Here is a 17,613-nt window from a genome sequence, read left to right as displayed (position 1 = left end):
GTAATTGGCGTGGAGAGACCGGATATAAGCCGAGTCACCGCAGAGAGAAGGAGAGAGAGACACGCTGGGACCTCGTTCTGCACTAGGGAAGCTACAACAGTGCTTTAAAGTTATTGAAGTTATTGACCGTGTTTAAGCAATCGTTTGCTGTCTACGCCCAGAGGGCATCGTGTTTTTCTTATTTTGTATTACTGAATAAACGAGTGTCCCAGCAACAAGCCGACCCCTGCCTTCTTCCTTCCTATTGAGACTGTGTTGAACCTTGTTACAGTGGTGCCGAAACCCGGGAAGGAAGAAGAGCATCGCCGCCATGCAATCTCCGTCAGGTACGCCATTTGCGGACATCATCCAGTCGCTCGCCGGTCTTCATCAGGAACAACATCAACACATGCTGGCGATCAAGGAGGAGCAGGACAAACGCTTCGAGGCGCTCCTCCGGGCCCAGCATGAAGACCGCGAGCTATTCCGGAGCTGGGTAGACCGGGAGGCCCGGGCCACCCCTTCGTTTAAAGACCAGACATCTCCTCTGCCGCTCAACAAGATGGGGCCTCAGGATGACCCGGAGGCCTTCCTGGACCTGTTTGAAAAATCGGCAGAGGCTCGAGGGTGGCCCCCTGCGGACTGGCCCCTGCGGCTCATTCCCCTGCTGTCCGGGGAAGCGCAGGTGGCCGCTCACCAACTGCCAGTCCAAAACCTCCTGGCCTACCAGGACCTCAAGCGTGCCATCCTCCAGCGGGTCGGTCGGACTCCGGAGCAACATCGCCAGAGGTTCAGGACTCTAACCCTGGAAGAGTCTGGCCGGCCCTTCGTGATGGCACAGCAGCTCCGGGATTCCTGCCGCAAGTGGTTGATGGCCGACAGTAGCGACGTCGAGGATGTGATCGATCGTGTGGTACTGGAGCAGTTCATGGCCAAGCTGCCAAGGAAGACAGCGCAGTGGGTCCAGTGCCACCGCCCGACGTCGCTGAACCAGGCCATCCAGCTGGCGGAAGACCAAATGGTGGCGTGTCCAGGGGTCGGCGACCCCTTACCATCTGCTTCTCTCTCTTCTTCTCTCTCCTCCCCTCCCCTCTCTCTCCCTAAATCTGTCCCTCTCCCCAGGTCCCGTGGGGGGCTTCCGTCGAAGCTAGCCCCGAGGTGGAGGACGAATTACGGGGCTGAGTCACCAGCAGGTCCCAGGGCTCCTCCCAGGGGTGGGACCTCGCCCATGGGATCCGTTCCCCAGGCCCCGGCCTCTCCGCTCTCTCCTCGCCAATCGCTTGACCTACTTCCTGCCGCCAGGGTGGCGGTAAAGTCTGGGCCGGCCTGTTGGCGTTGCGGGGACCCAGGGCATTTTATCGATAGGTGTCCGGTGATGGAAGTGGGGACGTTGATCCGGGTCCCCGACGCGCCAAAGGCTGCCCTCGATCAGGCTGGCTTATACCAAATACCAGTGAGTATCAGGGGGGGTACATATCAGGCTTTGGTGGATTCGGGATGTAACCAATCCTCCATCCATCAAAGCCTGATTCATCCGAAGGCATTGGATAATAGCCGCATGGTTAGGGTTCGGTGTGTACACGGGGAAGTGGTGAATTACCCTATTTTGCCTGTGGATATTAAATTTAGGGGAGAAAAACATAGAGTAGAGGTGGCCGTTAACCCGCACCTCAGGCATCCGATAATTTTGGGTACGAATTGGCCCGCGTTTAATGAATTATTGGGGTATTTATGTTCGGATGGCTCTTGGGGGAAACAAGGGAGGGATGGAGTAGCGGTTGCGCAGGTGGGAGAGGCTGAACCGGAACCACCGGAACCTGTTGCAGGGGAACCGAGTGCTCCCGAGCGGAACATCCTCCCGGAGCGCGATGATTTTCCCCTGGAACAGTCCCGCGATGAGACGCTAAAAAATGCTTTTGACCAGGTTCGCTCGATCGACGGACAGCTTCTCCTCCCTGACCAACCGCTCTCTTATCCTTACTTTTCAATTTTAAAAGATAGGTTGTATCGGGTGACCCAAGACGCCCAGACAAAGCAAGATACAACCCAGTTGTTGATACCTAAAAGCCGCCGGGAAATGCTTTTCCAGGCGGCTCATTGTAATCCAATGGCCGGGCATTTAGGGCAAGCGGCTACACTAAACCGTCTCATGGCCCGCTTCTTCTGGCCGGGCATTCACGAGAATGTGCGCAGATGGTGCGCGGCTTGTCGTGAATGTCAGCTGGTGAATCCACCGGCCACCCCAAAAGCACCATTGTGCCCCCTTCCATTAATGCAGGTCCCCTTCGAACGAATTGGCATGGACCTCATCGGGCCATTAGAGCGGTCAGCACGAGGACACCGCTTTGCATTAGTTCTGGTGGACTATGCAACGCGATATCCTGAGGCAGTGCCTCTCCGCTCTATTTCCGCGAAGAGTGTGGCGAGTGCACTGTTTCAATTAATCTCCCGGGTGGGGATCCCAAAGGAGATCCTCACCGATCAAGGCACGGCGTTTATGTCACGTACTATTCGCGAGCTTTATGAATTATTGGGCATTAGATCGATTCGAACAAGCGTCTATCACCCACAAACAGACGGGCTGGTCGAGCGATTTAATCGCACATTAAAATCCATGATTCGTAAGTTCGTTCAGGAAGACGCCAAAAATTGGGATAGGTGGCTAGAACCCCTCTTGTTCACTGTACGGGAGGTCCCGCAAGCCTCCACGGGGTTTTCCACCTTCGAGCTTCTTTATGGGCGCCAGCCCCGCGGGGTCCTTGACGTCCTTAAAGAAACTTGGGAGGACGGACCTTCTGCTAGCAAAAACGAAATTCAATATGTCATGGACCTGAGAACAAAACTCCACACGTTGGGGCGGCTATCCATGGAGAATTTGTTGCAGGCTCAAGACAAACAGAGTCGGTTGTACAACAGGGGGGCTAGGCTACGTCAATTTGCACCGGGGGATAAAGTGCTTGTATTACTCCCTACCTCTAGTTCAAAGTTACTCGCGAAGTGGCAAGGACCCTTTGAGGTCACACGGTGGGTTGGGGATCTTAACTATGAGGTAGCTCGAACGGATAGGGGCGGGGCACATCAAATATACCACCTCAACCTATTAAAAAAATGGTCTGAGGCGGAATCAGTGTTGCTGGCGACGGTAGTGAGTGGGGAGGAGGATCTCGGTCCAGAAGCGAGTTCAAAATCCCAATCTCTCGCTCTGGCCCCTGGAGGAGACCACCTCTCACCATCGCAGCTCACTGATATCAAGTCCATTCAAGCAGCCTTTGCTGATGTGTTCTCGCCCCTGCCTGGTCGAACGAATCTCATTCAGCACCATGTTGAGACCGAGCCGGGCGTGGTAGTTCGCAGCCGGCCGTATAGATTACCTGAACATAAAAAAAAGGTGGTTCAGGGGGAGTTAGAGGCAATGCTAGAGATGGGAGTAATAGAAGAATCCAACAGTGACTGGGCGAGCCCGATCGTCTTAGTACCTAAAACAGACGGCTCCGTGCGGTTCTGTGTGGATTATAGAAAGGTGAATGCTGTGTCAAAATTTGACGCATATCCAATGCCCCGGGTGGACGAATTGCTTGATCGGCTAGGCTCGGCTCGCTTTTACTCGACGCTGGATTTAACTAAAGGTTATTGGCAGATCCCCTTGTCTCCCATGACCAAAGAAAAAACAGCTTTCACCACGCCGTTCGGGTTACACCAATTTGTCACTCTTCCGTTCGGGCTATTCGGGGCTCCAGCCACGTTTCAGCGTCTCATGGACAAAATTCTCCGTCCGCATGCTGCATATGCCGCCGCCTACCTGGATGACATCATCATCTACAGTGGGGATTGGCAGCGACATATGCAGCATTTGCGAGCGGTCCTGAAGACGCTGAGGAGGGCTGGGCTCACGGCTAATCCGAGGAAGTGTGCAATTGGGCGGGTGGAAGTAAGATATCTGGGTTTCCACTTGGGTCATGGACAGGTGCGTCCCCAAATTGATAAGACGGCAGCAGTTGCAACTTGTCCAAGGCCTAAGACCAAAAAGGAGGTTAGACAGTTCCTGGGGCTGGCAGGGTATTATAGAAGGTTTGTACCTAATTTTTCGGATACTGCTAGCCCGCTGACTGATTTAACTAAAAAGGAGGCACCAGATACGGTCCAGTGGACGGAGCAGTGCCAGCAGGCTTTCACCCAGTTAAAAGCTGCCCTGTGTGGCGGACCGCTCCTGAATGCACCTAACTTTTCTCTCCCCTTTATCTTGCAGACAGACGCGTCGAACAGAGGGTTGGGCGCAGTCCTGTCCCAGGAGGTGGAGGGGGAAGAACGGCCGGTGCTGTACATCAGTCGGAAGCTCTCTAAGAGAGAGACGATGTACAGCACCATAGAAAAAGAATGTCTAGCGATCAGGTGGGCTGTTCTTACCCTCCGTTATTACCTCCTGGGGCGGGAGTTCACCCTCTGTTCGGACCACGCTCCTCTGCAGTGGCTCCACCGCATGAAAGATACCAACGCGCGGATCACCCGGTGGTATCTAGCTTTACAGCCATTTAAATTTCAGGTGATCCACAGGCCGGGTGTACAGATGGCTGTGGCTGACTTCCTCTCCAGGAGGGGGGGGGGGGAGGCTGCAGGCCGGACGGCTCCCCGGCCTGAGTCGGGCGGTGGGGGTATGTGGCGAGGGGGGCGTGGTTTAGCGGAATCCGCAACGGGAGAGAGACGGAGGGAGCAGAGCGAGGCGTAAGTAGGTCAAATGCAATTAACGAACACGTGTGTTTGATTGCAGTAATTGGCGTGGAGAGACCGGATATAAGCCGAGTCACCGCAGAGAGAAGGAGAGAGAGACACGCTGGGACCTCGTTCTGCACTAGGGAAGCTACAACAGTGCTTTAAAGTTATTGAAGTTATTGACCGTGTTTAAGCAATCGTTTGCTGTCTACGCCCAGAGGGCATCGTGTTTTTCTTATTTTGTATTACTGAATAAACGAGTGTCCCAGCAACAAGCCGACCCCTGCCTTCTTCCTTCCTATTGAGACTGTGTTGAACCTTGTTACAATTGATAATTGTTAGAAAGCACCAAATCAGAATATTAGAGTATATACATAAATAAAGAATAAATGTTGTTCTTTTAAATGTTTTAAAAGATATCCCAACATATAAAACTGTAGTTACATATAAACATCATATTAGATTTCTTATCTTCATCATTTGATCATCACTTGTATAATTATTATCAAAAGAAAAAAATATATTATGGAACATTTCATGCATTTGGGGTAGGAGGCATGTTTTACTTTGTAAAATTCATTTTAAATACTCAGATGCTTCGTGAATTTGCTTCTCTGGCTTTTCCAGTCAGCTAAACCAGCCAAAAATAAAACATCTATCCAACTTCACAACAATTGCCATCACTGATTTACAACTTATTGAATCATCTTAGTTTCACTGGGACTATAATGCCCCAGGATCAGTCAAAGCCTTGACAAAAAGCTCCTATTTTTTCCCCACCTCCTCATTTCTGTGTTCTACAACTCACCATTGCAGTGTTTCTCAGCAGGCATTTTTCCTCTGTAAATAAAATCTATTATTTAAGTTGTGGAGCTTTGTTCACAAAGTGTGAGTTATGAGTATCATAAGTCTGGGTGTCATAAACGATAGCTTGTTGGATGACAGAATATGTTTATATGTGTTTCTTGTTGCCTAGAAACTGGTGTTTGCTGTAATTCAAAGCAATCTTTTGAAGCAGCTCGCAACAGAATCATTATCTGAAGTGGATAATCTCTCATGCATGCATGCACATAAAAAAAAAAAAAAAAGCATTCACCTTGACATGCTTCATCTGATCAGGGATGTTGCTGAGAATGCAGATTGTGCTATGATTACAAGATTATGTGTAGATTCTATCCTATTTCCTGTATTGATGTCGTAAAATGTCTTTGTTGTTCTCATTCAGCGAATGGCACAATGACAATGCAGCAACATCAGGATCTCCGGCACAAAATGTTGGGATGATAACGGCTAATCGGTAAAGCTGTTATCTAGAAATCAAATCAGTGACATTGATGGAGCCCTAAATACATCTATCACACCTTCATTCTGTCTGTTCAGGTCCTGTGGTTTATATTTTTCTGTGAATGTCACCGTCCCCCTGAAGTCTCCTCCCCAAGTCAATAACTTTTGCTAGTGTGTGGCCAGTTGCCCTCCCACCTGGTCTGGTTTGTGTTATACTCATGCTGAATCTTCTGTCCTGAGGGATAGAGCTTGTGAAAATCCAATATTGCAGTTATTGTTGTGTGGGCTCAGCATGATTGAATGGACTAGTGGAGAACGGGTCACTTCACGCGACAGAATGAGGCTGGAAAGACAGATGGAGAGGTGCAGAGGGAAATAGTGAGGCAGATAAAGTTTGGTGTGGATCTGTGTTGACTGAATTCACAGATTAGTACAGAGCCCAATAAAGGACATGTTTAGGAGTTCAGTCTGCAGTGAAATGCACCAAATGTTTCAGTGTACCACTAAATGATGTTTTATTAACAAAGTTCGGGAGAAGCACGAGCAGATAATTAATACAGGTGGAGAGCACTCAGCAATCAATGGTAAGAGGTGTATATATACAGCAGTCTCACCTCAATTCATTTGACAGTCTCGCAGCATCCCCCCACCACCCCTTCTCCACACTTCTAATCCTAAACCACTTACATAGGGTAGGGGGGAGTACTCTGGGTTCGGGCCGAACTCCGAGCTCGGAGCCCTCCCTCCGGACAGCACGCCAAATACGCATTAAATCTTACCCTCCCAATTGTATGTAAGTGTGAACTCGTGAAATGCTGTTTTATAACAAAGTTCGGGAGGAACAGTCGCAGTTCATTAAGTGGAGACCAATCAGTAATCAACCCATGACAAGGTATAAATAACAGCAGAACCTACCTCTGTTCATTGACAGTTTTCAGCATCCCTCCTCCACCCAATTTCTTCTCACTTATAGATCCATCTACTCTTACCACAACCGGGGGGAGTACTCTGGGTTCGGGCTACATCCCGGGCTCGGAACCCTCCACCCAGACAGCACGCCAAATACGCAAAAACTTACGGTATTAATATTCGTAGATGTGAACTCGTGAACGGACCTTTAACATCTTCAGACAATGATGTAGGCATTTGGAATGTGCAGGATGAGAGTTAAAATTGTTTTGTTAGACAGTTAGTTATTGATTTGTGCCACGTGTCTTAGAATGTAAATGAGCATCAGTAGAAGTTGTTTAGTTAGAATATAGAGCCAAGTGTTTTAGAATGCATATGCATTTCAGTAAGTCAGTTAAACAGTTAGTTGGTCGTGCCAATTGTCTTTGAATATGAGTGTCTTGTAAATTAGTGTGGGTATCAGTTAGTGGATTAGATAAAGTAGAATGAAAATTAATTTTATTAAAGATTATGTTATAGATAAATAAATGTTATAGAATATAAATGAATTTCATTATAAGTTAGTTGGTAAACAGTTGTGACAGGTTTCTTTAAATGTGAATGCATGTTAGTATCAGTTAACTAAATAATTATGCTAAATGTCTTTGAATGTTGATGAATTTTAGCAATAGTTACTTAGACTGTAAATAAGTGTTAATATCAGTTAATTAATTAATTATTCTAAATGTTGAAGAATGAATTCAGCATAAGTTAGACTGTAAGTATGTGTTAGTATCAGTTAGTAAATTGGATAACTACTGTTTAATTCAAATTTCAATTATTTTCAGGCTCAGTTAGTCTTAATTGTCTTTTACGTTTACTTTACTTTTTAGAGCTGAAGATCTTTGCCCGAACTTAATTTATATCATCTTACGAGGGCTCGGACCAGGCTCGGGCTTGCGCTCCGGTTTGCGAGGTAAACGAGCAGTCATGTAATGTGTTTCGATTTGCACGAGAAAGATGCGAAAATGGATGCTGAGTAGGTGTAACAGAGGCTTGCCTCTGGTGATTACGCATTTAGGTTGCACCAGCAACTAAAGCAAAGTCTGAGGTGTGGGAAAGTTTTGACCGTGTTTATAATGAGAATAATGAGTGAATAATGACGCACCATCAGTGAGCACAGGAACGCGCTGAAGACATCTATGACAATGTTAATGTATTTGGTCTTGGTGGAACAGATCTGCTACAATGCTGCTAAATTTGCTGCTGCTTTTGGTTATTGCTGTAGTTGTAGATTATTGCTGTTGCAAGTAGGTAAAGGAACTTGCTACTGCCAATGTATATGGCGATACGGTGCCATGAGTATTTAAGACATACTACTGCTGCACAAATAACATATAAAATAACTCGTAGAAGATCTTTACAGGTGGAGCTAGGGAAGGTGGAGGGTTTTGGAGATCTCTGAAAGTGCGCTGCAGGAATCTCGAGTAAATACTAGCCAACCATTTAAATACAAGGCAGTAAGCTCATTAACCAATCAGGTTGTGCCAAGTTGTTTAACTCTCTGAATATCACCAGTTAGGTTGACACGCCCCGTTATCCAGTGCCACTAAGTAGTCATTATGTTAAATTTCTTAAAATGTCAATGAATTCAGATTTTGTTATTCTAAGCATGAGTGTTAGTATCAGTTAATAATTATGGAAACACTTTAGCATAGGGACCAATTCTCACTTTTAACTATTAGCATGCCTATTATATTATTGACTGTTTCTATAAAACACATATTCTGCATGACCATATTTTAGCCTCCTAACCCTGCAATGCCTAAACCTAACAACTACCTTACTAAATACTAATATGCAGTAAATAGGAGATTATTGAGGATCATGTAATATAGGGTTTGTTAATGAGACGTGGACCCTAAAGTGAGAACAGTATTAATGACAAACTAATTAATAAACTAGCTAGTAAGACAGTCATTTAGACTGTCTTTAAGTGTCTTAAAATTTAAATAAGCATTGATATCCAGTAATTTAGTTAAACAGATAATTAGAATTAGAATTAGAATTTGAAAAGTTAAGTAAAAAATTAGATAGTTACATTGGTTGTGCCACGTGTATTGAATATAAATGAATTTCAAGTTACTCAGTGCCAGTTACAGTTGTTAAAAAGTTTTCTTTGAATGTATAAAAGTGTAAGTATATGTTTGATTGTTAGCCAACTAACTGATACTGGGGCTTGTTTACATTCTAAGGCTATGTTAACACTAGTGTGTTTTCATTTTAAAACACATAACTTTTACTACGGTTACTCCTGTTGTTTACATTAGTCTGGTGTTTTCGACCCTGAGGTTTAGTTTCAGGCCATGTCCACACGTACATGGGTATTTTTTGAAACAGAGTTTTTACTTATTCCCTTTTAAAAAAAAATCTCCAAATCTCTATCCACATGAAAATGCAAACACATGCTAGGATGCACTGTCAAGAGCATGCCAAACCAACAGGTGGCTATATAATCTCAACCGTAAAGCCATGTTGGCCAATCAGAAGCCTAAAAAGTTTCCAGTAGGTGGAGAAAACAGTGTAGCCTCCGACGTCACAAGCCAAAAAAATTCAAATTTTGCTGTCTACACGATAACAAGTTTAAGTTTAAACATAAGTTTTTTTTCTAAATCTTCACCCTGACAGGCGTTTTCAAAAACGTTCCATTTCATTGACTTGGTGCTGCGTCTGCATGTGGACGAATAGCCAAACCGCGTAGAAAAAGCTGTGGTTTTAAAAATAACCATGCTCATGTGGACAGGGCCTCAACTGAGACTTTTTTAAATGATGGTGTGGATGCCCAGATTTGCTCTGCATATCCTTGATGGCCATGTAAACAATAACACCCCACTCGATGTACCTGCATGAATGGTCATGTGACATGCATTTTTTTTTTTTTGGATGTGTAGTGTTGACGAAGATCGTTTCTGAAATTCAGTGAAAACGCCAGTGTAGACGAGGATCATTTCATTGTAAAACCCCATTTTAAATCGAAAATGCACTTGATTATACAAGGCCTAAGACACTCAGAACAACTAAATAACTAACTGTTTAAAAATTAACCTACTTATACTGACATTCGTGCACATTTTTTCAAAACTACCTACTCCACTAAACTAACTCATGACTGGATGAAAGTACTGACACTTGTTTACATTTTAAGGTACTTGGCACAAATACTGTATGATGAAGCACTGACGCTGGACACCAAATGACCGCTTGACCATGCAGTATTGTGCATCACACATCATCCTGATGTCTCCATCATCTGGTTGCAATTGGAGATGTAGCTCCGTCCACCACCTCTGGTGAAGTGCACTGTACGTTGCCTCCAGCATCGCTCTGTTGTCTCCCCTCTGTGATTGCTGAAACAGACCCAATCAGGTAGAACAAACCGAATGAGCTCTGCTCCTGTCAACTCTGCTTTCTAATTTCCAGCAAACTCTCAATGTTTAAACACCTCACATGCATCACAGCAAACCACCAAGGCTTAGACCTTTCACAGCACTTGTTAAAGCCTGCAGCAGAAACAGACTGTCCCCACAGTGCCCTCTGTTTTTCACCTTCTCTCTGTCTCTTTATCTCTCTCTCGCCTGCAGCAGGCTGTGCGCAGACCATTAGGTTTGAGGTTACTAATGTTCCTCTAGCCTGTTCTGCTTTCCATTATGACCCCAGGCACTGTGACCTGTTTCTCTCTGTTCTGTGTCCCGTGTTCTATCAGTGTAATTTCCCCCTGATCGAAACTCCTCATGTGCCTCTCTCTCGTCCACTACCCATACAAATATAGTAATGCACATTTCTGGACAAGATAGGACCATTTTTTAATGCATGGAGGACTGAAATGGACCTTTATTTTCCTTTCAACAAAATGCACTAGTGAGTATATATATATTAATAATATAAATATTATTATTATTATTATTATTATTTTCCAAATACTTGTCATTCTATGTAGTATTATATATATTTAATATATAATAATGTGAGTTTGCATTTATTTTTATTTCACTGTTAAGTAACATTTTAGTTTAATTTGTTAAAGTTTAAATATAAGTAATTATTTTGTTTTGACATATTTACAGACTTTTTTATATTACTAAATGAAAACATAATATTCTTCATTATGTGGGTTCCTTTATTCAGTTTTAGTTTGTTTTAGTTATTTGTTTCCAGTTAATAATTTTCATGCTTCGGTCTAAACATATTCCTTATTTCAAAAAGTAATACATTTTCTATATTATTTCAGCTTTATTTCAGTTAACAAAAATGTTTTTAATAGCTTTAGTTAGTTTTAGTTTTAGGTTAAGTTATGATAATAATCATGCTACTATGACTACTATGGATTTTTTTTTCCTTATTGAAATCATTTAAATTACTAATTATATTGTCAGCATAACCATTTGAGTGAAAAGTTAAATAAAATAAAAAAATAATATGAAATTGGTTTGTCCTCTTTTTGTTTTTTGACAGTGGCAATGGAGCTCCATGAACTCCACAAGTTTGCAATACCAGATGATCATGTTCAACAGCAAGATTTGAAAATGTACAAAAATTATCAGCGCTTTTCTTTCATAAATTAATTTCAAAATAGTTCAAACGCCTAGTAAAACTTTAAATTAAAAAATTTACATTTTAAAAAGTCAATTTGATTTTCAGATTTGAACCCCACAGTACAATTTTCTCTCCAAAGGTCTCCTCTCCGTGGCTTCCCTGAAATGAAAGTATGGTTTATCTCTGGTTCTGTGCAGCAGAGGAAGCCCTGTGGATCGATCAGTGGCCTTCCATCAGGTGGCTGCTAATGAATGAGATGAGAGTGGGAGGGTGAGTCTAGTGAAGTATTGCTCTCCTCAGCAGAGTTCTTGTCTCCGGGTCTGACAGCATCCTCCCCCCGGCCGCTTCACCACTATCTGTCCAGTCACTATCAATTACCGAGCTCTAAAACATCCTGCACCCTGTACACCTTCCACGGCAAGTGTGGATGCACATGTCGGGGCCTTGACCTGCTGTGTGTGTGTGTGTGCTGCATGTCAGGAAATGAGAGGTAATGCTATAGAGGCAGGTGGCCACCGAAGCATCTCGCTATCCATTTTGTGTAATTGTGGTCATCACCTTGTCAAATGTGTGTGTGTGCTCTTGTCCTCCTACAAAGGTCACAAGAAAGTTTTTGGAGCTATGGAACAATGGTCAACCCATGCAGGTACACTAGGACTGAATCCAGCCTGCAATGTTTATTGTATTCCTAAACTTTTTCCATCATATTTGCTGATAAAAATAAGGAAGTACAACAATTAAATACAAGTCTAATTCCTGATGAAAAATAAACGTTTAATCCAGTTTATTGGTTTGCTGGTTTTAGCTGGTTTAGTTGGCATTCCAGCCTGGTGCTGAGCTAGTTTAGCAGGTTAGCAAGCTAGGTTCGCAACTCACATGTGCCAAAAACACTTTTAAAACAGGCTGGGAAACCAACTAAGCAATCCAACTTAGGTTGAGGACAGAAAAACAAACTGCCCTTTTACTCACCTGCAATTCAAACTACCCAAAGACCAAAACAAATGATACAAAACGCCTCATACTTGAAGGAATTACATCATTTTGCAGTCTCACAAACAAACTTGTCTCAATTATAAGATTAAATCTGTTCCTTCAAACACGCTCTCACATCGTTGAATGCATTTCTGTATAATCATGCTTGATTCTTGGCATGAAGAACCGAGCTGAGGAGCTCTGATTGCCGAAGTCACAGTCTCAGAGTGACTGATGAACAAGGCTGAAATTTCATGTTTCCTCTCCAGAGCCCTTAAGCAGATGTCACATTCTGGCAATTTTCCCTTCAGTATTAATGGAAAGGCTCAGCTGGCCAGAAAGAAATGGTTATGAGTCAGCTGCCGAGAGGTAGAGGACGGTAACGTGCTTTTGGAAAGTTTGCGATATTCTCCTCGAGCTCTGAAGGTGAGTAATGACAAATCTAATCAATTGATCATTATCCCTTTATATGAGCTGAGAGGATCCATTCTATCATTCTGTTATGCGTATCTCCTTTGGACATGAGGAAGACCAAATGGAACTCCATTATCAGAATGTGTGTTTAAAACACCTTCTTTTCAGAAACCGTGTGCCATGCACAATGAATAGGAAGGTTTTTTTGTCTCTTTGATTTAGTTCCTCCGGCTTGGAGCCGAGAATATATTCTTTTCATGCTTGCATGTCTTATTTTGCTTGAAGAACTAGCAAGAAAGGCATCTAAGCCGTAAATTATTTTAAAGAATGGGCTCTAATGACCTAACAAACTTTAATGTAGCCTATATTATTGAGTCGCCCCATTAAGTATAGCCAGTATTTCCTACCCATGCATTCATCATGCTGCGGACAACCTGGCTGTTGATTTATACTGCCATTTATTCCACATGAAATGAGCAGAGATTACATATTCTATTCAAAATCATATAATGGGCTAACTGCATGTGTGTCTGTAAGAGTGCTTTTTCATGTTCTAAAAGTTTACCCTGGCTCTTTTTACAATTTACATCCAACCGTTTAGCAGGAAGTTCACACTCTGCAACAAATGTTGGTGGTCTGGGAGCGGAATGTTTTTTTTTTTTTTTTTTTTTTTTTTTTCATCTGTTATTTACAGGTATCACTGGGACAATAAATGTCGGAACTCAGTGTCTTTCTCTTTCAACTCGTACACAACTCATTGTCATTGGAGTCACTGCAAGTATAAGCCGATTACCTGCAGCTAAATGGATTTCTGGTTGGTGATCACCAGCTTTGTACCAATGTGCTTAGCATTTGTGGTCTACCCCATTGGAAAAAAAAAACAGGCCATGTGGTTATTCCAAAGTCTAAGGTGGTCTACCAACCATAAACAGCTTAACCAAAATGATCTCTTAGGTCTACCTCGGTCACATTGACTGGTTGTCAACCATCTAGACCATTAACAGACCATACCTGATAACTTTTTTTTAACCCACTAAGTGATGATTGCCATTGAAAGGCTGAAGATCCCTCATCCAGACTGCCTTTGGTTGATAAAAACCATGTAAAACCCACTCTTCAGCTGGATTTTGCTGCAATGTCATCAAAGGCTTGTTAGATCACTGCACCACCTGACACCAATCCCAATTCTCAATCCATCACACCTCTTTCATTTGAAAATGCCTGTTTTGCTAACTCGAGTCACAAACTCACAACCAATATTTTCCCAAATGGCCTTTTGGCCACACGTTTCAAATTTTGCAGCTGCAGCCATGCCACACAAGGCTCACTTCATTCCACAATCAGAGAGAATCTCTGGCAAGCCAGAACTCTCCAATCACTTCTCTGGTTCAGAGACGGATATAGAGCTTTGATTGAAGAGCTCTGGTAATCAGAATGCTTTGACATTCTTTCCCCTCATCAGGGCTGGAGGTTTGGGTGTCTTGTGTTGGGCCTGCAGAGCTGACAGCAGACCCCCCCTCACAGTCTCACACACTCTTCGTAGGCATCGAGTAGGAGAGGACCCTCTGATTACAGCTCCGCAACCTCTTCAGCCTCATGAATCAGACGTGACAACTAATGATGACAGACAGGTGGCTCTATCATTTCTTTTTAACCAAAATGATTTAGTCTCTTTAGCCATATAATATATTTTAGAACCAATGAGATTTAAGTCACTTTACAAAGTACTTTTCATGCTTAAAACACTTGACACGTGTGTGTGCAAATGCACAATACTGTTCATAATTTTATGGTCAGTAAGGGTCATGATAATAATACATTTCTTGGGCACCAAATGTGCATATTAGAATAATTTCTGAAGGATCATGTGACAATGAAGATTGGAGTTATGGATGCTAAATATTCAGCTTTGCCATCACATGAATAAAATGTAAAATATATTAGAATATATTTTAATCAATATTTTTACGATAATAATTGCCTCTGTGAGCATAAGAGTATTCTTTCAAAATCCTACGACATCATACAGACCCCAAACTTTTGAACTGCAGTGTATGTGGACATGGTTACTTACAGTTGTTATGAAAAAAAATTAATAATTATTTGATTCAGATTAAGTTGTAAACCGTATAGAAGTGTGACGTGAACTTGCAAAATAATGATTAAAATACCCAACAGTCCTAATTAGTTTGTACACAGTCTGAGATAGCAAACTATCTCCCAGTTTTCCTCCGGCTCCAAAACAGCCAGCCAATCAAAGAACAGAAGTGTAGTGCTGAATGTAAGATTGTAGTGTAGGTTAGGGAAATTAAATACAACAGCGGACATGGAGACACGGGATGCCAATCGCTCTGTTTTGAAGAATATTCCTGGCATTTGCCAAATGAAGCCCGAACAGGAAGAGTGTTTGTTTCACATTTTGAATGGAGGTGATGTTGTGGCCCTATTCCCGAGTCCCGACAGGTTTTGGAAAAAGTTAAATTTATCGACTGTTACCGATCGTCAGCAAGAAACTGGGGAGGCCAAAGTCAGGCAAGGCGATAATTGTGATTGTGAACTGCCATGTTCACTCCGGTATTTCGCCAATGGTTTGTTTTCACAGCATTCCTGTGTTTACAGTGGAAGTTTGAAGTGGCAGAGCCCGCGAATAACACACGACATAACCAAACGTTATGTGATTGGCTTACGGGTAACCAATGATTTTAAACTTCAGACACGCCCCCACCCCCCACCCCACGAGAAAGTAAACGCTTGTCAATTGTGGCCATCCAGACTATCTACGAAGCAAAGCAAAGTAGCAGAGTTTGGTATTACCAGGCTACTAATTAGTAATATTTCTAAATAAAACAGAATATCCAACCAGAAAATAATGCACAGCATGGTTTGATTTTAGCAATTGGGAATTGATTGGATTGTGGAAAATGGCTGTTATATATATCAGAATGTAGTCGAATGCATGTTTGCTAAAGCAATGCCTACATTCGGTCATCATTATTCAGTTGGCAGATTTCTTTTTTTTTTTTTTAAATAAAGTCAGTTTCTTTGGAAATTTACATTTCTTTGCATTTGAATTCTAAAGAATAAGACCAGGAAAATGCATTAAGTACATAAGTCAATTTAGATTTTGGTAACATCCATTGATTCATCTTATTATGATCAGTATGCTTTTTTCTTCAAGACTGTGCTTCTAAAGCTTAATCCCAATCACCAATCCTGTAAGTTGTATTGACTCTTAGAGCTATTTTAATGTAGAAAAGATATCCAACTTGATTTGTTATAAAAGCGTTTCAAATGTCTTCAGAACAGCTGCTTGAAAAGATGTTCCTCAACTTTTAATTAGTTATTTAAAACTGTACGTTGTTGCCCTAAATGACTGAACATAACACGTATCTATGGAATCACAATACTAGCAGCCTTTCGGTATAAACAACCTCTCAATTCCTAATGTGTCGTTTGAACAGATGTAGCTGGACGTTGTGCTGTCTGGCCCCTGCTGTCATGGTGATCCCACGCTCTTGTGTGAGGATGGCATTAATCTCAGTGCCGTGAATGAGGATCACAAAGGCCTGAAATTAGCGGCACGCCTCCAGCCGCACTCAATGTCACATTTAACGGAAACACACACATACACGCGCATAAACACTTTGCCAGGAGTCATTAATTTTAGAGCTGAGCCTGGAAATCCAGCTATGGCCTTTTCATACCCGGCTAATTGCCTCTAATTGTGCTCTTAGCAGGTGTTGCGCTGAAGTGGCGAGTTCTGTCTCTCATCCCAAAACCAGGCTGGCCCTTCACCCTCACAGAGAAACAGAGGTGATCTCACTGCATTCAAAAACAACAAGACAGATTGCAATCCATCATAACTTATAGAGAGGATATATTATTTAGTGTCCTTGAATGTATTTCTGTGATAGTTTTGACTATTCTTGCAATGGAATACTAACAGGTTGTTCACTGTGTACTGCAAAGTAGCTTGTGAACTGCCTATAAACATGCAGCAGTATTTGGTATTATAGCATCAAACGTCTTTTGTTCTATTCCAGATGAAAGTCGTCTGGAATAGAACAACAGATGTTTGATGTTATCTAATAGTCTGATGTTTATGCAACTTCAATGAGTGTAGACAGCAGCAATCAACATAATGCAAATATGCATGAAAATTCAATACAGGTTAATAACAGTAACACACATACAAAACATGCAATATTACAGTAAAATGTAAACCTACAATCAACCAAACCTGTTTCACACAAGTTAACAGTCCTGACAGTCTCCACGAATCTTTATGGGCACTGTGCCACAGTAAGCAACCATGAGCTTTTGCAAAACATATTGCCACATGACCATTATGCTGGAAAACGTGTTAGTATTTATTAATATTTTTAATATTATATATATATTGTCAGTGCTCAGCGCAAAACTAGTCAGGCCCCATACATGGAAGCAGTCTCATGAAGCTTTCCCTCTTTGGACATTTCAAAATTTTCTGTATCATTAAAACATTGGAGGCAGAGGAAGTTATATTATTGCCAACTTGACCTTTAAATGGTAATTGCCTTTTCCTTACCAAAGGATAAAAACCCTGAAATGTTCAAACGAAAATAGGACCTTCTTTACAAGCTACAATAAACCAAACAATAAAAAATATGTTTCTCCATGAAATGCTAGCTATCTCACTCAGGAAGAGATCTTAAATTGCTTTTAAGGGAAAGAAAGGGCCACAGTATGTATGGTACTGATTTAACTTTCCCCACTGAAATGTTCCCTGTATAAAAA

At 42.6% G+C, this 17,613-nt stretch overlaps 1 protein-coding gene across 1 annotated transcript in view; it reads left to right on the top strand.

Moving 5' to 3' along the window:
• Positions 1 to 225: 225 nt before the first annotated feature.
• Positions 226 to 17,613, top strand: part of LOC113046239 (uncharacterized) — a 30,873-nt gene continuing 13,485 nt past the window's right edge. Inside the window, exons 1-2 of the mRNA XM_026207184.1 lie at positions 226 to 1,432; positions 4,226 to 4,530. Coding sequence (XP_026062969.1) covers positions 311 to 1,432; positions 4,226 to 4,530 — 1,427 coding nt within the window. The 5' untranslated portion in view covers positions 226 to 310. The remainder of the gene's footprint in view (positions 1,433 to 4,225; positions 4,531 to 17,613) is intronic.

Source organism: Carassius auratus, chromosome 27, assembly GCF_003368295.1.
Source record: "Carassius auratus strain Wakin chromosome 27, ASM336829v1, whole genome shotgun sequence".
In the NCBI taxonomy this organism is placed as follows: domain Eukaryota; kingdom Metazoa; phylum Chordata; class Actinopteri; order Cypriniformes; family Cyprinidae; genus Carassius; species Carassius auratus.
Note: the sequence above shows the minus strand (reverse complement) of the source record. Positions and strands in the feature narration are given on the sequence as shown.